The sequence below is a fragment of the Bicyclus anynana genome, chromosome 1 (genome assembly GCF_947172395.1).
Source record: "Bicyclus anynana chromosome 1, ilBicAnyn1.1, whole genome shotgun sequence".
Classification (NCBI taxonomy): Eukaryota; Metazoa; Arthropoda; class Insecta; order Lepidoptera; family Nymphalidae; genus Bicyclus; species Bicyclus anynana.
Window position 1 is genome coordinate 1,298,314 of NC_069083.1, and position 25,565 is coordinate 1,323,878.

The 25,565-nt window shown below is 37.2% G+C and overlaps 1 protein-coding gene across 4 annotated transcripts in view; it reads left to right on the forward strand.

Annotated features, from left to right (window-relative positions):
* LOC112050963 (uncharacterized) overlaps positions 1–25,565 on the forward strand; it is a 144,232-nt gene that overhangs the window by 42,599 nt on the left and 76,068 nt on the right. For 3 of the 4 annotated variants that reach the window (XR_008252118.1, XM_052889496.1, XM_052887470.1), the window contains exons 3-6: positions 11,351–11,464; positions 13,745–13,845; positions 15,156–15,302; positions 16,232–16,315. Coding sequence is in view for 3 of the 4 variants with exons in the window: in XM_052889496.1 (XP_052745456.1) it covers positions 11,351–11,464; positions 13,745–13,845; positions 15,156–15,302; positions 16,232–16,315 (446 nt within the window). In the remaining variant the exon portion in view is untranslated. The remainder of the gene's footprint in view (positions 1–11,350; positions 11,465–13,744; positions 13,846–15,155; positions 15,303–16,231; positions 16,316–25,565) is intronic. The other variant, XM_052887794.1, reaches the window with a different exon arrangement.

Consider the following 25,565-nt stretch of genomic DNA (forward strand, 5'->3'; position numbering starts at 1 on the left):
TATTTTAATTTGTATACAATTTTGTCATCATCCCTTTTCGGAATTTCTTTTTAAATAATATGATAATTTGCGTCGCCAACAGACTACTTGAGGTAAAATAACTACATTCAACTACAATCCTACTTCCTGCGGTTTATCAGTAGATTGATACGCTTCTATTTGAATGTACTGATAGCTACAACCAATAATATTTATACTGTAAATATGTAAGTCGGGTCAAAACAACGATATTTTAAACTATAGACATGTTACTTGCCAACAAAATCACAGCAAAAAGTGATCCGAATTTAGCTACTCCACTGAGCACGTACATGCACAATTTTGTGTTTAATTACATTATATATTTATGTATATGCCTATAGTTTTTACACTTCCTGAACACACAACTCGACATTGAAGACAACCATCATCATCATCATTATCAACCCATATTCGGTTCACTGCTGAGCTCGAGTCTCCTCTTAGAATGAGAGGGGTTAGGCCAATAGTCCACCACGCTGGCCCAATGCGGATTGGCAGACTTCACACATGCAGAGAATTAAGAAAATTCTCTGGTATGCCGGTTTCCTCACGATGTTTTCCTTCACCGTTTGAGACACGTGATATTTAATTTCTTAAAATGCACACAACTGAAAAGTTGGAGGTGCATGCCCCGACTAGATTTGAACCCACACCCTCCATAATCGGAGGCAGAGGTCATATCCACTGATTGTAGACAATATTTAGTTACTATTTGTATTTATTTAAATAAATACAAATAGTAACTAAATATTGTCTTTAGTTTTTTACTATGCGGCTAAATGAAATGAAGACTATAGCCACCATTGTTCGCCTCAAGTTCGACGCGTTAGTGACATAGTATAAAATCTTTGGGTAAAAATACAGGGTTACAGGTTAAGTCGACCTAGATCCTTTAGGGGGTTATAGTTTCCATCATTTCTGACTAATTTTTGTATGGAAGACCCTACCCCAAAATTGAGAATTTTTAAGTTATGGCACATTTAAGATTTTTAAAAATTAGTAGGTACTTCATTTAGCGTTAGTAATCTATTAAGTAACATAGTCAAGATACTTACTTACGTAGTTTTGTATATAAACACGCATAAAAAGATGAATAGATAATAACGAACGTTCGGGAGCTCATAGATTAAAAAATAATCCGTTAGGATTAACCAGATAATTGGGAAAAACATATAATTAATCTCATACGTACTGGTATTACTTATCTACCTACTATTAAAATTCTAATGTGAGTAAGTAGGTATATAGTAAGTACGAAAGACGGACAAACAAACAGAATCATTTCTACTTTGTTAGAGATCTCATCCAAAAAAATGTACTTATTACCCTGCTCTTATTTTGTTTAATAAATCTATAATATAAAAATGAATCGCAAAATGCGTTGGTAAGCGCATAACTCAACAACGCCTGGGCTAATTTGGCCAATTCTTTTTTAAAATGTTCGTTGAAGTTCTAGGATGGTTTTTACGGCGAGAAAAAATCGAATAATTGACGGAAAACCATAAAAATAGCCCTTTTCTTTTTCCCATACAAATGTTTTCTAACTAAAACGTAGTCAATGAGAGCTTTATTGTTATTGTATAAAGTTCATATTAATAATAATTAGAAAACGGGGTAGGGAATAAAGAATAATTTTTATTAGAAGATCAACTAGCAATTATTACCGTATACACCCCAATTCTTATACAGCATAAAAAAATTAAAATCCCTATACTAAACATAAATAAATAAATAAATTAAAATAATAGGAAATTACTATTCAAATTATTAAAGATAATATAGGGATGGGGTTGGGCAGGGTAGGGTAGGGGTAGTTGAAAGTTTACATCGAGTTTCACGCGGACGAAGTTTAGTTTTATATAAATTCGTAAAAGTTTCATATAAAACGGCGCAGCATATCCCGTGAGACGCCACAATTGCAAAAAAAAAATATAAACTCATTATAAAGGTCGTCGCCCACCGCACACGCGCGCAGCCTTGACCGCAAAAGTGTTGCATTCACCCGCATTTCGTAGTTTCCCAACAGACGCCGCGGATCTAACTAAAACGATTCATATTTCATAAGAAACGCCGCGCGTTTCAACACAGCTGCACCGCACACACGCTGATAACGAGCATTGCTTGCAAGTCGCGTACGATATCCGCACGCTTCTAAACAACAAACAAAAATACGGAAACCGCGAAAATAAATCACAAATCACGCTATTAAAACAAAATCAAAATCATCGTGAACGACGAAATTTTGAAAATCGAATAAAGAAACAGCAACCACGAAAACGGCGAAAAATAATTCGTAATAGCAAAGTAACTAACGAATAACTTTATACTATTGCAACAAAATCGATTTAAACATTAACAAATTACGACGATATTTTAAAAATCGAATAAAACACGGAAACGAAATAAAATTGGAATAAAAGAACTACAAGCGAACCGGCTACCATATAAAGACCGTTTAAAAATGGAATAAGAGGACAAAACCTAAAGAGAAGTCTCAGTATAAGGATGGTAATCTGAGCATCGAATCTATTTTTAAAAATTTAAAAATAGAATCACCGAATCCTTTAATTAGTCATAGACAAAAATCAAGAGTGATGTTCCGGATCGGACGAATTAAATTTGGAAGACGAATGCTATAAATCCAACATGGAAGTGTTTGGTATATCGAACTTGGTAACATCTGGTGTAGCAGCTTGGCCGCCTCCAGGACCGCTGCCAAGTTCCTTCCATTTCCACCACAATGGGTCCAACTTTGCAATATTCGTGATATTCTTTGCCTTGTGCATGATGGAGGTGGTTGTTCTCAAGATCATCACGGAGGAACAATCGAGGGAAGTGTCATCGAGTGTCACCTCTATGTGGTTTGACATGGACGATGAGTGACAGTGAAATGAAGTGTAATTAAGTGATAAGTGTGTTTAGGATTTAGTATAAATAATAATTGTATGTAACTAAAGGTAAAATAAATTCCATTTTCAAATAATCTATACTTTTTAGTGCCAATGCGCGATACCTTAGTTCTTATCAATCGTAAAACTATGTCAATAGTATGTTTCATCGTGGTTCCGTATATGTTCAATCGTATTCATAACTTTTAGAGTTCCTTGCCGAAAGGACTAGAGCAAAACCCAGTTTGAAAAAACGTTAAACTTGGATCTTTTTAGAAAAAAATCTGAAATATTGTATGCTGCTATCGGTTTCATCATTGTCATCGTCTTATCAAGATCGCTACTGAGCAAAACATGACATTCAACCCGCTAATACATTGCTAGGTGCCTGGTGGGTCTAAGCTAATCTAAGCTAAAAAATCTTGAAATCTTTATGTAAGCTAAAGAAACATGGTACAAAAAATACTGCTTGCTCTGAGGTGAAGGTTATTTCCATTTTGTACAATAATTATTACCTACTTATAATGCTTACCCATGCTAAAAAATTTGTGAATGCCAAAAACATACAAAACGTTGTACGTAACATAGACTAAGTGTCACATATTATCAAGCGAGCAACATAATATATAGCAAAGGGCTAACTTGTCAATGAAAAAAAATAAAATAAAAAAGATAATTTCGATTAATTGCGTTACTAGTAAGTACTTGTATAATGTAAAGTAATTTATTGATAATTATGTCAATTACCATGACCTAGCGATGTTTACTTAGTGAATGCAATGTTATTAAGTTAATCTCTATCAATGTCGTCTATACATAATAGAGGTAATGTTTGTGGTGTTGTTTTTTTTTTTTTTATTCTTTACAAGTTAGTCCTTGACTACAATCTCACCTGACGGTAAGTGATGATGCAGTCTAAGATGGAAGCGGGCTAACTTGTTAGGAGGAGGATGAAAATCCACACCCCTTTCGGTTTCTACACGGCATCGTACCGGAACGCTAAATCGCTTGGCGGTACGTCTTAGCCGGTAGGGTGGTAACTAGCCACGGCCGAAGCCTCCCACCAGCCAGACCTGGACCAATTAAGAAAATCTCAATCGACCCAGCCGGGGATCGAACCCAGGACCTCCATCTTGTATATCCACCGCGCATACCACTGCGCCACGGAGGCCGTCAATTTAGACGTAACTTTGGATTTACTAAACCGACTTTAAAAATTCGTTTACCATTCGAAAGCCACGTTATTTGCGAGTGTCATAGGCTATATTTTATCCCTGTTTTTTCACGGGGAAGGGAACTGCGCGGGTGAAACCGCGAGGCGTCGGCTGGTTTAAGTATATTGTTATAATATATTTTAGTAACAAATTTTAAATATCGATTGAGCTCTGCAGCCGAATAGTCTAAGAGCCAGTGAGGCCAGACCTTCGTCATTTTATAAAGAAATAATATAATAATATAATATAATAGAAATTTTATTAACAGTCTTGTTATTAAGATTTTTGTTATAAATAAGGCAGGCAACTATGCAGTTAAGACCGTGGCTAGTTTCGAAAGGTAGCAGCAGCAGGTTTAAAATATCTAAACCGTTCCCTTGTAAAAAAGTTAAAAATATTAAAAGTGTCATCAAAATCGTGATATACTTTTGACAGAGGGGACTTGCGAGGCAGGTCCTGTGATAATTGGTCTGAGTCTACGTGCAAAACCTTTTATTAACACAAACTAGAATGCAACTGAAGATCTAGGCACAGAAAACATATGTACAAGATCTAGGCAACAAGCCTCAAGGGTAACTAGTCCTCTTTACATTGAGAACAGGAATTGAGAGAAGCCACTAAATATCAGTTAAGGTTAATGAAACATCTGCATGTGCATAGGAATTTTCCAGTGTCAGGGTTTGTTGAACTATAGTTCTATCTCCGCAGGACTATTGTAGTCTCCATTCCTTACAATGTCTTTGTGAATAACTACGTTTGTTTCTGTAAACGTCTCTACTATACAGGGGCGAAGCTACCGCCGCCTTACGTGTGAAAGCAAAAATTTGTAAAAGTAAGTTACAATATTACTTAATCTGGTGGTGCTTCCCGAAAAAAACACAAAAACTGCAGAAATTACAAAAGTAAAAAATACAATACTTTATGAGAGATTTAGGGTAGATCACAACCTCGTCTATTGGGCTCCTCAACTAATTTTTGATACAGAGCCCCTCTACGCCACTGCTACTATATGAGAGTCGCAAACCATAACAAATGGGACCGACACGCTGCGTCTCATCGTACTCTCGTCTAGGCTCGGAGACTATATTCCATCCCGAGCAGCTATTGAAAATTTCTTGGTAGAAAGAAAAACGCCATACTTCATACTCGTAGCTCAGGACTCGCCGGGGGGGTATTGAAAATTTGAAAGAAAAACAAACGAATGCCTTCGTGATCTGTCTCAGGACTAATACCACGATTTTTACCACCTAGACTAACCACGACATCATCAAGGCAGCTTAAGCGACAGGATAGCAGCTATTGAACGCCATACGTATATTTTTATAGCTCGCAGTGCGAGTTTCGAATTCACCTCTATCTCTCTCTGCTTAACACGATACTTTAGAATGAGAAAGATAGCGCCATACGTATATTTATATAGCTCGCAGTGCGAGTTTCGAATTCACCTCTATCTCTCTCTGCTTAACACGATACTTTAGAATGAGAAAGATAGCGCCATACGTATATTTATATAGCTCGCAGTGCGAGTTTCGAATTCACCTCTATCTCTCTCTGCTTAACACGATACTTTAGAATGAGAAAGATAGCGCCATACGTATATTTATATAGCTCGCAGTGCGAGTTTCGAATTCACCTCTATCTCTCTCTGCTTAACACGATACTTTAGAATGAGAAAGATAGCGCCATACGTATATTTTTATAGCTCGCAGTGCGAGTTTCGAATTCACCTCTATCTCTCTCTGCTTAACACGATACTTTAGAATGAGAAAGATAGCGCTGAATTCGAAACTCGCTCTTGCAAGATACGACACATCGTTAGAGAATAGCGTGCTGCTAGGCTATTCTGTAACGATATTTTTATAACTCGCAAGTGCGAGTTTCGAATGACCTTTATCTCTCTCTGTTTAACACGATACTGTAGAATGAGAAAGATAGAGGTGAATTCGAAAATCGCTCTTGCGAGATACAAAACATCGTTAGAGAATAGCGTGCAGGACTCGCTGAAGAGGTATTGAAAATTTCTTGAAAGAAAAACAAACGAATGTCTTCATGGTGTGTCCCAGGACTAGTACCCGGGTCCTCGTGTTTCTTACCACCTAAACTAACCACGATACCATCAAGCTTTGCGACAGGATGTTTAACTTACCTTTTATTTGTTTTATCGCATATAAAAGTTACACCGCGTGCTAAATATAGAAGTAAACAGTATAATTATCACTCGCCATCAAAACTTAAGCATTGTTGTTTCAGAAATAAATGTTTAGTCAGATAAACGTAGTTATTTATAACTGTGAGACAGCAGTGGCGTGCACTTCATACATGCATTAAAGTACTGCATACCCGAAGAGTTGTTTTCTTAATGCTAATAAGTATTTCCATCAATCATCAACAATGAAGATTTTTCCAGTTTAGTTAAGTATACTTACTAGTGCATACCCTGATCGACAACCTTATGCACGCCACTGGAGACTGTACACGTATAGCAAATGCCCCGCGGTTTCACCCGCGTAGTTATCGTTCGCGTGAGAATACGCTGATAAAATATATCCAATGCTACTCAGTGAAGATATAGCTCTTTGATGGTGAAAGAATTTTTTAAATCAGTCGAGTGAATTTTGGGCAGTTTTTGAGTTAAATTACCTATAACAAACAAATAAAAAGTTACCACTTCAAACATAAAATCTTACCTCTTTATAATATCTATTGATTATTATGATAGATAATTGTAAGACAGTGTAACCAGAGTGTATCTTTATTAATCTTAGGTAATATTAAATTTTGGGAACCGTGATAGCCCAGTGGATATGACCTCTGCCTTCGATTCGGTGGGCGTAGATCCGATCCGGGGAAAGCACCCCACCTTTTCAGTTATGTGCATTTAAAAAAATTAAATATTATGTTTCTTAAACGGCGAAGTAAAACCCTTCCCATTCTGAGCGGAGACTCGTGTTCAACAGTGAGTCGAATATGGGTTGTTAATGATGATGATGATGAAGGTTTCACCCGCGTAGTTCCCGTACCCGTGCGTTTTTGCGTCGGGGGTAAAGTAACGCATTGAATTTTCATTATTCACAGAACTCTAAAACAAGATCATTCCAAGATTCAAGAATAGACTTCTTTATTATCTTTATATTTAATTATAGTATTTTGTAGAATAAATGTCTGTCATATTTTGTCCGGAAGGAATCCACTCAAGAACAACCTTGCAAATTATTTACAATTCCAATGAAGATTTATTTAATACATTATGCATATTTACTATAATTTATCGACATAATATATATTTTTTTAAATTTATGCATTCCTTAATATTACAATTTATGACTGCAGTTTATTTTTCTAGAAAAAAATACAGTTAAATGTTCCTAGGTATCAATATGTAATTAGAATTGGTTTTCTGGTTTCCGTATTTATAAAGCTGAATAAAATTAATTCGATCAAAATCAGCCCTGACTAATTAATCATGAATATATTCAAGTGCAAACTGCATTTTTTAAATATTATATATACAATTTATACATAGATAGATTTAGAACATCAATATCCTACTAATATTATAAACGCGAAAGTTTGTATGGAGGTTTGGATGTTTGTTACTCTTTAACGCCGCTACTACTGAAGCGATTTGGCTGAAATTTGGAATGGAAATAGATTTTACTCTGGATTAACACATAGGCTACTTTTTATCCCGAGAAAATCTATGGCTTCCCGAGATTTGTGAAAACTGATGATATGAAACCGAACCGAACCGACTTCTGAACCGAATTAGCTGAAATTTAGCCTGTTAACACCTGCGAAAGCCTAAAGCCTTTAGTTATAGCCTGGATTAACACAGGCTACTTTTTATCCCCGAAAAGTCCATGGTTCCCGAGGGATTTGTGAAAAACTAAATTCCACGCGGACGAAATCGCGGGCGTCCGCTAGTCATATAATACCAGCCTAAACCCGATCAAGCTTCGCTTTGACTAATGTACGCTTTTTCCCTACCCTTCCCTACTAACACCCTGCCCTACCCTACCCCTTCCCTTACTCTACCTATATCCTACGCCTACTCTACCTCTATCCTACCCCAACCTTACCTCTATTCTACCCCTACCCTACTTTTATCCTACCCCTACCTATCCCTACCTCTGTATAACGATTTTTAGCTTCCTACCTTGAAAACTGAGAAAAGTCCCATATAAAATTATAATCCCTCTTTTAAAGGTTAGGGGCGGATTTTCAAAAAAAAACCTGCAATTTCGTTGATATTTATTTTATATACCAATGCTAATATATTTAGTAGGTTTATCTTGAAATTTTACACTTGTTTTCCACAGTTTGTAAACACCTCATGTGCTAAATAATTTAGCACGATGGGAAAATGGTAAAATAAGGTAAACTAAATTAAAAAAAACACTTTTGTGAGGTGTACAAATCAAATATCACAAAAAAGCAAGAGTCCTTGACACTTATAATAATAATAATAATAATAATCTTTATTTCAGATAATAAAATCCATAAAATACATTCAATTGATAAAATTTTAATATCCTATTGTTAGTAATATTAGTAGTTATAGGTACTTAAAAACTAAATTAAAATATGTTAGTGTGTTAGTAATGACAGTATCTACCATTTACTTGGCAACTAAATAATTTATTAATAATTAATTTATGTAAAAGAAAATCGTGTAATATAATATAAAACTAATATTTATTTAAATAAATGTTTTGTTTTTCATGTTTTCATACAAAGTAATTGAAATAATTCCGACTATTTTATGTATCGCAGGCTCTCTAATAAGGAGAGCCTCATGTGGGTCAAGATACTAGATCAGACTACCGGTATGTAACCTGTATAGTATAGTATAGTATAGTATAGTATAGTATAGTATATTGACAGACCATTAGTAGGTTTGCTCAATCCCTTGCCCAACCGCGCCGACTGTTTTAGGACGGCAACGCACGCAAGGCCGACCACACTCCAATTTGTCACAATTCTTGGGAAGGATTGACCAATATAACTATTTATTTTTTGTTATTTTTAACGCAAATACTTTGGAAATGTTTAATCATCACCATTAAACCTTATTCGGTTCACTGTTGAGCATGAGTCTCCTCTCAGATGAGATCTGAGGTGATTAGGCTGAAAGTCCACGCTGGTCCAATGCGTATTGGCAGACTTCACACACATAGATAATTAAGAACATTTTTTTCTGATACCACTTTCAACTAGTTCCGATGGACCCCTGCTAAATTTCTATCCAAAACTCGACATAAAATGTGATTATATTCATTTATGGGAAATTTTCGTTGCAGCTGAATCAACAGCCATCACGAAATAATAGTTTTCAAAAAAATTGTGAGAGTGTACTTACTTAATTAATTAATTGATTACTTAGTTAATTAATTGGGCTGATTGTGAATGTTTGTGCTGTGAGTAGATGATAAAGTGTGACAAAAATTTTAGTATTTTACTATAATTGAACTAAAATATTAATTAAAACCTGTAATGCTGATGTCAAGGGGTTGGAGTCTGGACATTACATTGCACTAATATAAAAAAAAAATTACTAATCTGACGACTCTAAATAGACTTAGATAACTCGTAGCTATTGTTTCTACTAAATTATAAGTAATTTTACTTTGACTGGATTTTTGATAAAATTCCTCTTTGTATACGAGTATATCCACACGAGCACGTGGTTGCAGTAATGTATGCATTGTAGTGGTTAAGTTTACAAAACGTTTGGCCGCGTAACCTTTCACAATCAACATACTGAAATAATTAATTCGTCTGATTCACGTGTACGGGATTATATAGAGTTACTATTTGTCTAGAACTCACTAGTTATTGAATAAAAGTCGAATATATTTTGAATTGATTGGTTGGAAAAATATTAGCAAAAGCAATAGTCTGCTTTGGTTCTTCTTTCTATTATCTATACTAATATTAAAACGAGGAAAGACTTTTTGTTTGTTTGTTTGCATTTAATAGGCTCTGAAACTACTGAAGCGATTGAAAAATTTATTTCACTGTTGGGAAGCTACACTATCTATGATATGTTTTATCCCTGTATTCCTTTATCCTACGGGTACAGGTGCTATGCGGGTGAAACCGCGCTGCGTCTGCTAGCAAATTCAAAATTGTACTTTTTTAAAAATACAAAAGCAATTTATGTGACTTGTCGGCTCTTGTAGATAGAATCTGTTTTACGTTCCGGTAGTAGAGTCATAATTTCGATTACCAGAAAATACTTTAAAATCTTAATCAAAATGATATCAAACTCACTAATTATATCATTGAGCACAGACCACGCTTTGCATATTTGATTACGAAGCAGGCAAGCAAGGCACGAAGGCGTAACTTCACTATATAATATTAAAATACCGGATTTTTGCTGAGAATTTTTAAATCAGCAAAACTGCAAATTTCATTTATATTTGACCCAGGATGAGTTCAAGATTATTCGTTACCTTACGAACCGGAGGTAAATCTGCGACATTTTTTTTAAAAAATCTTTTCATAACTTCTTCTTCATTCGAGTAGCAAGTGAGTTCCAACAGTTGCACCCGATCTTAACTCGACTTGCACAACTCATGTCCAAACGATGTAGGTAATTACCCAACCGTTGGTAATATCAGTTAAAAACTAAACTTGCATACATCACATACCACCGTATCTACCTTCATCTGGCCTATAGTTCTGAGCGGAGCAAACATGCAGTTGCAACAGTAAAAGTAGACTTGCAACCGCCAATTATGACAATATTTCGAAGGCATGACCTTGGAGTATGACTGCCTCTTTGGTACAGTGATGCTGTGGTGGCCTTTGTAGCTCCGGCCTACGACCATATGGGTTCTAGTTCATGTGGTCTAAGATTCGACATTAAAATATATACCTTCATCCGTACTGTTATTTATTAGTGATAAATATTATGAAGCTGAAGAGTTTGTTTGTTTGCTTGAACGCGCTAATCTCAGGAACTACTGGTCCGATTTGAAAAATTCTTTCAGTGTTAGATAGCCTATTTATCAAGGATGGCTATAAGCTATTTTATCCCCATATTCTTACGAGAACGGAAACGGAAACGAGGGTGAAACCGCGCGACGTCAGCTAGTTAATGATATGAAATAAATGGATGTGATTCTACGTACGAAACTTCGAAAAAAATGTTTTGTTTTTTATTTTTTTACACTGCACAAAGTAACATTGTTTTATTATTATATCCAAATCTTATTTCAGAGACGAGAGGAAACCCAGGAGGCGATGCATAGCGCCCAAAGAGAACAATATATGCGTTAGATGCGGCGGCGATCAGCTCGGCGGGCCGGTACCTTGCATCTGTCTTGAGCATAGGTAGGTGTCCTTTAAATCCCCTGGCGTGCAATTCCAGTATTTTATACTCGTCGATGTAATATTCGCTTAAACCAAGTTTCATCAGAATTTGAACTTAATTTCTATATGATGCCAAAAATAAAAAGTCACTAACTACGAGGTTTCTATGAAAACCAAGGTTATTTTATTATTATACCAACAGTAACTTTACAGAGTGCGGGGGCTGATGTAAATAAAACCGTCCAAGTGTGAGTCGGACTCGCCCACAAAGAGTTCCACCGTGCCATTGATTGTGAAAACCGGCCAAGTGCGTGTCTGGTCACGCGTAGTGTAGGATTCGATATAAATTAGCACTTTAAACCCTAAAATACCGATAACAATGGCAAAGATACAATCTGGCTACATACAGTCGTACGGCAAGGCCCTACCCTCATTATTCAAAAATTTCATCGCTTTTCTATTACAATTAAAATAAATCTATATTATATTGAGGTTTGACGGCCTCCATGGCGCAGTGGTAGGCGCGGTGGATTTACAAAAACGGAGGTCCTGGGTTCGATCCCCGGCTGGGCAGATTGAGATTTTCTTAATTAGTCCAGGTCTGGCTGGTGGGAGGCTTCGGCTGTGGCTAGTTACCAACCTACCGCCAAGCGATTTAGCGTTCCGGTACGATGCCGTGTAGAAACCGAAAGGAGTGTGGATTTTCATCCTCCTCCTAACAAGTTAACCCGCTTCCATCTTAGACTGCATCATCACTTTCCATCAGGTGAGATTGTAGTCAAGGGCTAACTTGTAAAGAATAAAAGAAAAAAAAGGTAAAGTTGGTAGTGTTGTTTGAAGTAATATCTGTATCTACAGAACCGATTTTAAATTAGCCGATAGGAAGCCAAAAATTACTTGCGAGTGGCTCAGGCTATATTTCATTCCCGTATTCTTACGGGAACGGGAACTAAGTGGATGAAACCGCCGTCGGCTAGTTTTTTTTTTTTTTTTTTTTATGCAATATAGGCCAGCGCTTGACTACAATTAAGCCTGATGGTAAGCATTAATGCGGTCTAAGTTGGAGCGCGCTTACCTAGAAGATGCCTATTCACTCTAGCTTTGAAGGTGTCCAAATTGTATTTATCAGGAAACACAAACGCCGGAAGGGCATTCCAAATTTTTGCTGTACGAATTAGAAATGTAGATGCAAATCTTTTCGTACGAGTTGCCTGGACATCCACAATATATGGATGCCACCGTTTGCGACATCTTGCTGTTCTGTGGTAGAAAGAGGAAGGAGGAACTAGATGGTGAAGTTCCTGAGCACACTCGCCAAAGTATATCCGGTAAAAAACCGACAGACAAGCTACATTGCGACGATGTTGCAAGGTCTGCAATTTCGCCTGTGTCAACGGTTCATTACCAATTATCCTTCTAGCGCGGCGATCTATCGAGTCTAATGCATCAAGCTGATATTTTGCAGAACCATCCCAAAGGTGACTGCAGTACTCCATACAAGTTCTGACTTGAGCTTGGTAGAGGGTGAGTAGTTGTTGGGGTGTGAAGTACCGCTTGACCTTATTCAGGATTCCCAGTTTTTTGGCTGCAATTCCAGCTTTTGATTCGATGCATTTCCCGAAATTGAGGTTGGATGAGATGGTAATACCCAGGAGCTCAATTTGATCGCTAATTGGAACAGATATACTCTGGAAAGTGGGAGCCAGGGTGAAAGGGCTCCTTTTCGCAGTAAATAGACATGCCTGAGTCTTGGTAGCGTTGAACTTAACCAAATTGGCATCACCCCAATCTGACACCATCTTCAGGTTCTTGTTCACGCGGTCGACCAAGGCCTCTCTGAGCTCAAGAATCTCAGCACCGCTGGCTCTAGGGCTAGATGTGTAACTCTCCGACACAGTGCTGTCATCTGCATACCCAAAGATACCGGGATTGAGCAGATCGTTGATATGCAGCAGAAAAAGCGTAGCGGAAAGAACAGATCCCTGAGGTACACCGGCATTGATATCCGATAAGTCAGAAGAGCAGCCATCAACGACTACTCGAAATGACCGTTCCCTCAGGAAATCAGATATCCAGCAGCAGAGATCAGCGGGTATTCCGTACGCAGGGAGCTTACTGAGAAGACTGACGTGCCAGACCCGGTCAAAAGTTTTTGAGATGTCTAGGGATACGGCAAGTGCTTCCCCATGTTTCTCAATGGCTTCGCTCCAAGTATGTGTAGCATACACCAGAAGGTCACCAGTTCTGTTATATAAGTCGTTATTTGGTACTTCAACTCATTGTCAATACAAACTGTTCCAGGCAGGTGAAGTTCGAGTCAGGCGCGTGGTTCCTGCGTCAGGCGCAACGAGCCCTCAGCCTTATGCCGTGGTCCTTCAGCACTGACCGCCTGGACATCATCGGTAAGCTTATGCTGGAACTGACTGTGATGGACCTGCCAATGCATAGCTTTAAGCAATGTGTCAAAAAACATTTACTTAGTCGAGGTTACTACACCATTGATGAGTTCCTCAATGATAAAGATGCTTGGAGGCCATTGGATCAACTTCCACCTTCACACAGGAAGTAAAACTATAAGAAATTGTAATGTTGTCATCAATTGTAAATTATAATATTGTATGATTTTTTTTAAAGAGTAACTGTTGAATTTCTTGCCGGTTTCTTCTCAGCAGAACCTGCCTTCCATAGAATCTTTACAAATAGTCAACTGACGTATGGAAAGTGCTTGTTAACTGAGCCTACTTGAAATAAATGAATTTTGAATATTGAATTTTGAACCGCACGCACAAAACACCACAACAAACCAAGAAACTCAAGCGTGTGGAAAATCAAGCGTTAAGATTTGTAGCCAATCGCTTGTAGCCAATCTGATCCATCGGTCTTTTCACAAGACATTGCAACGTGCTGTTTGTGAAATATTGTCGTGTGAAAAGTAACTGGTTAGGTGAAGATCCTAATACCTACTAATATTATATGCACGAAAGTTTGTATGGATGTCTGTTAAGATGTTTGTTACTCTTCAACGCTGCAACTACTGAACAGATTTGGCTGAAATTTGGAATGGAAATAGATTTTACTCTGGATAAACACATAGGCTATTTTTCATAAACACATAGGAAAATGTGGCGGGCGTCCGCTAGTGAATTTATAAAAGGTGTTTTCTTTAGACCACACGTCTAAAACTATAATACATGACAGAGAAACTTAAAAATTAGTAGCAGTTGTATTTTTTTTTAATATACCTTATTAATTACAACTTGACATTTTGGTTAGGGTCCTTTTAAACCAAACATTTTGGCCAACAATAAACCTTGTCCTTGTATTTTTCAATTTGAAATTGATAGAAAGGTTTTATTTTATATCCATATAAAATAAAACTTTTCTTTTCCAATAAAACAAGAATTATCAAAATCTAACTACTCTGTAAAAAGTTACGCTTAGTGGGTAAACGATGAATCATTCCCTGTTTTCCTACCCTTAGGGATAGTATTGTTTTTCCAATAAAATAACTATCAAAATATGACCACTCGGCAAAAATAAATTCATAATGAGAACCTATCTCCGTTTCTTCGTCGGTTGATACTGTGAAAAATATTATTTTAACTTCTAAAATTAAAACCCTTTCATTTTGTCTTCACTGTAGTCGATTAAAAAAAAAACTTGTTTCGATTCACCGTCTTACAGACATTACATTTTTTTTTTTAAACTTCAGATGAAGAAGAATGCGAAGGGCCCAGCTCGAGCGAAGGTCGCGGCGACCTGCACAATGTGAGGGAGTTCCTGGAGGCGATATCCGCCAGGCTGACCGGAGGGACACTGGAAGGCACGAGGGTCGCGCCTCTGTACGACCATCCGGCCTGTGAGTACCAGCTTTAAATCTCAACAAGTTGGAAAAACTTCAGTTGTAGCTTGTAATCTTGCGCCAAATTCTGCTTTATTCCCTAGCGATATAAAATACTCCTCTGTGAGTCGTAATCCTCATGTGTGATGGTTGTGACCACCTCCATGTATAAAATACAGGTGGGTACTTAATTCTCTAGCTACGATTTGGTGTGTACAATTATGTGATTTGCGTTTCTCATTTCTTTGACATTTTAATGCCAGAATTTGTATGATTCACGCAATTCATCTGTGTATCTATATTACAGCCTTTCTTAATGAGTACTGTTTACCAACAAATAAATTAGAAATGAAGGTAGAAAATGCATGTCATTTTATAACTTATTTATTTTAAATAATGTATGGTTTGTTGTATATAAAATATATTAACCATATCTAATTGTTCTAAGCTTATTAATCAAATTTATTTTCATCAATTTAAGAACAAGTTAATTATAATTATTAATAGGTGTGAAATGACTAGTGATTTATACCCTCATTTATTATTTGTTTGTTGCTAAACAGTACTCATCAAGAAAGGCTGTAGTATAATGGCAGTTTTCAATTTTTTCATACTGTGACTATCGCATAACCGTAAACGCGACAAATTCGGGTTACGCGATCGTCACAGTATGAAAACATTGAAAACTGCCACTAGACATTTAGATGAATTGCGGGAATCATACAAATTCGTCAGATAGATATAAGATTATCTATGATTTTAACGTTATCCTACTTCCGACAAAAATATAAAGAAGTCTATCATTCAACTCTGCTGTCCGCATTACGAAGTCATGTTATATAAAGATTCTTCTACCGGTATGCTTTACCTCTCTTCCTTATTCTTCTTCCTCATAATAAGTTGTAAATTGTATATAGAAGTGTGATATGGCCATTAATCGTTGCTAGATGTGAGCATGTTCGAGCGACACCACGCGGCCATACGCGACACGCTCGCCGCCCTAACCACTGCGCTCCGAGACGCGCTCCAACGTAAGCTACCGCATGCACTGCGGCAAACACTCATGGCATGCACCGCAGCAAACACTCATGGCATGCACCGCGGCAAACACTCATGGCATGCACCGCGACAAACACTCATGGCATGCACTATGGAAAACACCTCTCAAATATACGTAGCTATGTCCACCTGACCGCCCTTACCACTGCGTCTCGAGACGCGCTACAACACAAGCTGGCTCTTGGCACTGTGCCAATCAACACTTTAATAATTATATTCGGCAACATGACCACCTCGCCGCCCTAACCACTGCGCTTCAAGACGCACTCGAACGTACGCTAGCACCTGGCATTGTGGCAAACAATCATGGCACCCATTGCGCTAAATGTGACTCAAATATGTAGCAGCATGTCCACTTGGCCACTCTAACCACTGAGTCGCGCTCAAACGTAAGCTATGAGTATCACTGGGCAATAGGGATGATGACAGTTTTTTAAATTATATATAAATTAAGAGTATGCTAATAGGAAATTTTGTAAAAGGAACAGGGTATCTGCGATTATTACTTTTGGAGCTACAGGGATTTAAAGGGTTAGATTTGCGGCGCTGCCGCGGAACCCTGTAAAACGCCCCATACAAAATGGCACGAACTAATGATGTCGTAGGTAATGTAATGATCGTTAGATTTGTATGTGCGTTCAAACAAAATTACTAATATATTCGTTATTTGTTATATTAAAAAATGTTACATTTAATTTAAGGAAGCTAAAACTGTATGAATTTTTATCTAAATTAAAAATGTATTAAAAATCTTTTATCGCAAATAAAAGATTTTTAATACATTTTTAATTTTATAATCGCATTTATTTTGCAAATATCCAGACAATCTTTGCTTTTTATATATAAATTAGTTAACATTGACCTTATGTACCCGAATGTATCATAAAAATCAATATATTCAAACCTAGTCATCATCACCATTGGCATGCATTGTGGCAAACGCTCTGCACTATGTACGAGTAAAACACTAATTTTAAAATACACTTGGCATGAACTGTGACAAACACACCGCGTTATGTACATATTACACTAATTTTAAGCTAATAAGTAGCATGCACTGTGACAAACTTTCTGCACTCTTGTCTATATGGCAGCTTGTCCATTGTAACACTGCACTTCGAGACGCGCTTAAACATATGCAAACACTTGGCATGCACTGTAGCAAACACCTAGCATCCCAAGGTACATTTTTTTAGGTAACATTTACACTTAGCTTCACTTAAGGTAGCATTCATCAAAGTCCGTTAGTTAATACCTCCTATAACTTAGATTAGACTCCTTTTTAACCGACTTCAAAAAGGTGGAGGTCAATTCGGTCGATATTTTTTTTTTATCCCGGTATCCCAATGGAACAGGAATGGGACTTATTTGCTAGCTTTGATAGCTAGCATGAAATAAATTAAAAAAAAAATTGACTACCCACTGCAAATTTATCTACCTAATCCGATTTCCAACGTTATATTTTAATGCAGTAAACTTATATATATATATATACAATTGCTAATATTATTTAACAGGCGTTTGTATTTTTATCATGGTAGGTACTATTCTTTGGTGAAACTAGATAAACCTTATAGAGATTTTATTTTTCCTTACAAGTTATTAAGTATATAAGTTAAAGTTCTTTGATCACTGTTTGTACATACGTGGTATGTAATGTACCTAATTACTTGTTTTTTTCAATACGGCTTTGCATACATTTAGCCAGTCATCAAGTAATAATTTGTATCAAGTAATTTGCCCTATTACGCCGAAAGTGGTCAAAAAAAGTCCATCGTCCGTCATGTCATGCTTTAGTAAGGCAAAGGCAACCGTACCTACTAAAACTTTTGCTAGGGTCCACCGAGAAAATCAAATTAACCACTTAAAACACTCTTCGCCACGCTGAAACTACTGAATTAATTCAAATGAAACTTTTGCTCGGTTTAAGACCATAATATGGAGAAGGTTATAGGATATTTTAAAAGACATCAAGCGGGTTACAGGAAGCCGCTGGATGCTGGCGGCTCGAGACCGTAGTGTTAAGAAGTGTAATGCAATAGGCCTATGTCCAGCAGTGGACGTCCATCGACTGTCAATGATGATTAAATCCCCGTGTAAAAAGGGTTTTTATAACAAAAATTCATAACTTAAAGCTGAGTAAATTAAAAAAATGGTGTATAATATTTTATTTATCTCTTATTATATAATACGTTATCTTTCACTAGGTACCTAAATTTGGAATTATTTACAATGCGATATTGTTTTTATGAATATCTTTTTATAGCAACATAATATTCGTGTGATAATGAAATGTAAATTTAAAATTAACTAACATAGAGAATAAATTACTTTACAAATGTCTTATTACAATATAATTAAATAATTAATTAGTATGAAACGTAAACTTAACATTTATATCTATACTTAATATATAATATTAAGGAGGTATAGTTTGTGATGGTGTAAAATTCTTTTACCATTCAAAAGCCACGTTATTTGTGAGAGTCATAGGCTATATTTTATCCACGTATTCCCACGAGAACGGGAATTACGCGGGAGAAACCGCGGGCCGTCGATTACTCCTAAATAACATGGTATGTTACCAATACAATCAAAGAGTATATAAATATGTTAAGCTTATTGGATGCTAAACTCGCTGATGATGCGGCTGTTTGACTTCCAATATCTAAAGCTTCATTCACTAATTGTTGTTCATCTATTAGGGATTCGTTACTATACAAATTTTCTACACTGGCATTGGGTACTTTTGACCCAAACGTTTGATTTCTTTGTTCTCTTTCCAATTCATCCTGCACTTCATTAGCTTCGTGGGAGGACAAGTGCGAGGGATAATCATTTTTTCCAGACACACCAGTGCTACCTGACAAAGTATGTAAAAAGTTATCAACTATTTTACCTGCGAAAATTAACGGATATAAAATTACACTGGCATGTTCTTCTGTTTTATTTGTTAGAACTTCATTGGATACTTCTGATTCTAAGGTTTCATTTGGTTGTTCTGTGTTGTGTAAGGTGTCATTTGATTCATCCTGCATCATGTTTTCTTGGAAGGACAAGTCCAAGGAGTGAAGATTGTCATCTTCAGTACTGAGCTCTTCAGAAGCACTAATCATACCGGGGAGCATATCTAGCATCAGTTCACGGGATTCGTTCTGATCCAAATTTTCTACACTAGGAAGTTCTGGTATTTCATTTGTTAAATCTTGATTGGGTACTTCTGACACAAACTTTTCATTTAGCTGCTCTGTGTCCACTCCAACCTGCACCTCATTGTTTCCTTGGGAGGACAAGTCCGAGGGGTGAACATTATTATCTTCAGAAATGGCCTCTTCAGTCAAACCAGTGCCAGCAGGCACAGTACGTAAAATGTTACTGAACACAAATTTACCTGCGTTATTCAAAAAATTGGCTACTTCTGACCCCAAATTGTGCAATCCTTCCTGCACCTGCACATCGTTCCCTGCTTGATTAAGTACCTCGAACGTTTGATTCGTGTACGATCCATCATCAGCTCGGCCAGTCTCTTCTGTGGAGTTAGTGTCTAGAGATCTTTTATATCTAATCCACATGTCACGAGGTGATAATATATCTCGAGACCCTGGGAAAAATAAGTAGGATTACAAACCAAAATCAGGTTAACATCGCACACTATTAAACTAATTAATTATTTGCGTAAAATGTTCCAAAACTAAACCCATAGATTCCATCTTAAATTGTATCGTCACTTAACATTAAATGAGATTGCAGTCGAGGGTTAAAGGCGGATTTATATTTGTCTGTCGTGTCGTGTCGTGACGTATCAGAACAGAATCGGTGTCACATTTTGATTGGCACTTACACTTATGTGTTGTGACATGTCGTGATGGCTGATGTGCCGCACACAAAATGTATGATACCGATTCTGTTATGATGCGTCACGACACGACACGTCTGACAAATGTAATTCCGCCTTAACTTGTCATGAAAAAAATCTTCAAAAATAATGACAAATAACTCTTACTTAAAATGAACTTACATGTGAATCCAATGGTGGCTAGCAGAGCAAAAGTCAACGCAAATTTCATGATGCCTAGATGTCCAGAGCTCTTCTGCGAATAAAAATGTTGGTTTCCTTTTTTATAGCTCGTCGATACGTAGCTGTATGATAAGATTTATCTCGTACGAAAATTTCTGGGCCAAAGGTCATTACCGAACTGAGATAATTGATTTTAGTATAGTTTAATTATTAACTAACTTAAAACCAATATGGTATTTTTAGGGTTCAGCTGTCCTTAGAGAACCCTTATAGAGTCTCTATGTCCATCTGTCTGTATGACTGTCCACGGTTTAGCTTAAAGACTATTACTACTAGAAAACTGTAATTTAGCGTGAATAATACCTCTCCTACGTGTAAATATCATAGTGTAGGATATCGTTGGATAGGTCTTTAAAAAAGTATGAGGGGTCTGGAAAGCCAAGCAGTACTTCACATCCCAACAACTGCTTACCCTTTACCAGGCTCAGGTCAGAACTTGTATGGAGTACTGCAATCACTTCTGCAAAATATCAGCTTGATGTATTAGACTCGATAGATCGTCGCGCTAAAAGGATCACTGGTAATGAACCGTTGACTCAGGAGAAATTGAAGACTTTGCATTACCATCGTCTGTCCGTTTTTTATACCGGATATATATACCTTGTCTGTCCGTTTTTTATACCGGATATACTTTGGTGAGTGTGCTCAAGAATTTCACCATCTAGTTCCTCCTTTACTTTCTATCAGAGCACCTAAAGCAAGTCGCCGCGAACGGTGGCATCCTTACGTTGTATATGTCCAGGGAACTCAAACGAAACGATTTGCATCCATTTCTAATTCGCACAGCAAAAATTTGGAATGCCCCTCCGGCGTTTGCGTTTCCTGACACCTATAATTAAAACACCTTCAAAGCAAGAGTGAATAGGCATCTTCTAGGTAAGCGCGCTCCAACTTAGAACGCATTAATGCTTTCCAGCGCAATCCTGGATTGCATAAAAGAGTGCTTATTTTTGTTAGAGTCAAGCTGTCTCCTCCCTCTACCAGATAAATGGTTGTTTATGGATATGTGATAAAAATTACAGTAGTAGTATATATAATAAAATTAGAAGAATTGCCATTTGTAGTACTGTAGTCCTATTACCTATTAAACTTGAATTTTACCTACCTATTAAAAAAATTATATGGAGCATTGTCTACAAATTCCGTTTTTAATTAATTAGATAAAGCTGTTGGTAAGATAACTCGGATTCTGAAATTTGGCATGGGTATATATGTATAGTCTGGCAAATTCGTTGATAACTCTCCCGTCTCCCATGACATGCGGGCGACATAGGAATGACTGCACGGGTGTGAAATCGTGCGTGCGGGGAGGGGTGCATCAGTCGTGGGTTTTCATTCATCGCTACACGCCCCCCGTCCCGCGCGCAACATCGAGAGTTTTTTTTTTATTCTTTACAAGTTAGCCCTTGACTACAATCTCACCTGATGGTAAGTGATGATGCAATCTAAGATGGAAGCGGGCTAACTTGTTAGGAGGAGGATGAAAATCCACACTCTTTTCGGTTTCTACACGGCATCGTACCGGAACGCTAAATCGCTTGGCGGTACGTCTTTGCCGGTAGGGTGGTAAATAGCCACGGCCGAAACCTCCCACCAGCCAGACCTGGACCAATTAAGAAATCTCAATCGGCCTAGCCGGGTATCGAACCCAGGACCTCCGTCTTGTAAATCCACCGCGCCTACCACTGCGCTACGGAGGCCGCCAAAAGACGAAAAGAGTGTTACGAACGAAGTTTTAGAAAGATTTTAGAAAGATTTTTTTTGTGCTTTTAAGTACTAATTGAATCTACAGAACCCTACACTGCGCGTGGTCCTGCCGGTTTATCATTGTTTTTTTTGGAATTTCGCGATGAATAATGTTTTATATGTATATATTTTTATCAGTATATGTATTATGGATTTACCATAATATGTGGACCACTTTAGCTTTCCTTGATTTGGGGTTAAAAATGCCCTTCTTATGGGAATTCACGAGTATACGAATTGATCTGAAATAGTTTGAGTTTTAAACATAGTAGGTTTAATTAGATGCTCTAGCACTTTATGACGGCCTCCGTAGCGCAGTGGTATGCGCGGTGGATTTATAAGATGGGTTCGATCCCCGGCGGGGTTGATTGAGGTTTTCTTAATTGGTCCAGGTCTGGCTGGTGGGAGGCTTCGGCCGTGGCTAGTTACCACCCTAACCCTACCAAAGACGTACCGCCAAGCAATTTAGCGTTCCGGTACGATGTCGTGTAGAAACCGAAAAGGGTGTCGATTTTTATCCTACTCATATCAAGTTAGCCCGCTTCCATCTTAGATTGCATCATCAATTATCATCAGGTGAAATTGTAGTCAAGGGGTAACTTGTAGAGAATAAAAAAACCTTTATTGATAAGATAAGGTAGACGTGGTCTTCTATAAGACATCAGGGAAATCTCCTTCAGGGATACCCGACTTTGGGACGAAGTCGGGTTATGTAGTATTTTTCCATTTGGCTCGTCCATGATAAAACATAACATATGCATTCTATAAGGTGAATCACTAACTGCTTTTTGTAAAACTGTCTTCTTTTGGCTTCAGCAGATCGTTTTTTTATGGCTCTGCTGTTTTTTAACCGACAGAAACTCATAAGTCGCAGTTAAAGGCATACATTTCAAACGTATAAGACCCCTTTGACCTTTGGGAGTCCCCCAAGAGCTCAATCTTAGGACCACCATTATTTTTCATCTTCATAAATGACATTACAAACTGCAAAATTCAAAATATTTCATTTCTGCAGACTATTGAAGGCAGAAGTCATTTCCACTGGGTTTTTTCGAATTCTCATGCTACAGCTAACTGGGACAATCCCTGGATCTGCTGAGCTGAACGCACTTTGAAAATGCTGTTACCAATCGAAAACTACGTTATCTGTGAGTGCCATATACTATGTTTTATCCCGGTATTTTAACGGGAACGGGAACAACGCGGTTAAATCGCGGAGTGGGTATTATTATTAGTAAATAAAAATAATAATAAAATATTATTGATGATGTCTTAGCTGTACCCATAATACAAACTAATTTTTACTTTGGAGTTAGATGTATCATCACATAGAGTCTGGCAAGTTCGTTGATCACACTCCCATGATATGCGGGCGACGGGGGGAAAGATTGCGCTGGTGTGAAATCGTGCGTGCGGGGAAGTGAAGTGCATCCCGATGGTCCCCGGCCCGCGCGGACCATTGGGAGTGTTACGACCGAAGTTGCCAAGCTAGTAAGTAGCTAGCAAGTACCTACTTACCTTCAGGTGAGATTGTAGTCAAGGCGTATGTTTTCTGTGGCTTCAAGGGCTAGTAAAGAATAAAAAAAATATTAATTATTTATTGTTTAATTATGTAATATATTTTGTAATTCTTTCTAAGTATGGAATACTTAAAACACGCTAATACGTAAACAGCTTACTTAAGAAAAAAAGCTATGACTGGTGTTGACCTTCCCCGTAGAGTACATTTCATAAATAATGCATGTGTCCGCGCCAATGCGTGCGCCTCGTCACGCCTCATTCAATGTTAAGTGTTAACACACTCGTAGTTAAGATGCTCAACAGAGTTTAAGCCTCAATATCTCGTCGGTTATGTGATCCTGGTACTTATGAGTTCGATGTCCACCCGTCGTAATGTGAAGAAAAGGAAATAATAATTTAATTTAAGGTCTCTGGCTCTCATTCTGAGAGACTCGTGCTCAACAGTAAGCCGAATATGGGTTGTTATTGATGGTGGTGGTTCATAGAGTAAGTAGATGGTTTGTTTATAAAATAAAACAACAGACAGCCAATTTTTTGCAGAATAGCTTTATACAATAGTTTTATCAAAATCAAAAATCAAAATCAAAAATCATTTATTTCAAGTAGGTTCAGTTTACAAGCACTTTTGACACGTCAGTTGAGTATTTGTAGAGATTCTACCACCGGTTCGGAAGGCAGGTTCTGCTGAGAAGAACACGGCAAGAAACTCAACAATTGCTCTTTTTAAAAAATCATACTACATTGTAATTTACAATTGATGACAACATTACAATTTCTTATAGTTTTACTTACTGTGTGAAGGTGGAAGCTGATCCAACGGCCTCCAAGCATCTTTATCATCTTTATCTTTAGCATCTTTATTACAACTTAAATCTAAATCAACTTAACTCTAAACTTGAATCTAAAAACCTTATCGGAAAATTTTAGCAGGGTATATTTTGTATCGAATGCACCAAAGACTTGCAGATAGCTTGGAAAACGTCCCACCACTGACCACCATGGTTTCCCTCCTTCACTTAAATATAAAGTTAATACAGCGGGTAAAGAAGAAATGAATTATACCATTATATTATGTCCGTAATAGCTGTTGTCGCAGATAAAGAAAGAATGCATACATTGAATGAATGCATACTTATATTATATGCAAAGCCGCAACCATAACCTGCCTCTACATAATTTATGGATTCTTTTTTTCCCCACGAACGAATAAAAACGTCATAAACACGACTCCGCGAGAACTGGAGCTCGGAGCAATAGCACAGGACCGAGCTATTGCCATTCCACAAACGAAAATCGGTGTAGACCTTAGACTACTTTATTAAATCAAATAATTACTGTTTTGGTTGTTTTTACATCAAGATTTTTTACCCGACTGCAAGACTGGGTTATGATTTTTGCGCGTATCTTGTATGTATGTATGTAATATTCTTTATTACCTCATATCTTCCAAACCACTGAACGGATTTACGTAATTAGGATATCGTTAGATTTGTCTCAATAACCCAAGTGTTCTTAGATAGGTGAAACTAAAAAAATAACCTAATAAAAAATGTAGTAGAAAATCATTCTATCCAATATGTAAGGTCCCGACTGTTTTCTAATTGCTTTCTACACTTCTGGACTGAGCTTGTTTTTTTTCTTTTCAGTTTTTTTATACTTTATGCAGTCGGGGTTTTATTTGTTTAATTTATTTATTTAATTTAATTAATTTGCCCATGTTAAATAACGGCAGCGGTCGTTATTTTTGTTCAGCTTGTCTTCCGACAATGGCCTCCTCTTATCCACTCTATCCTGTCTTTTTAGGTTTAGGTTTAAGATGATATTTATTCTCATAAAAAGGCTTAACCGCTAACATGAGAACATAATTTTTAACTTAA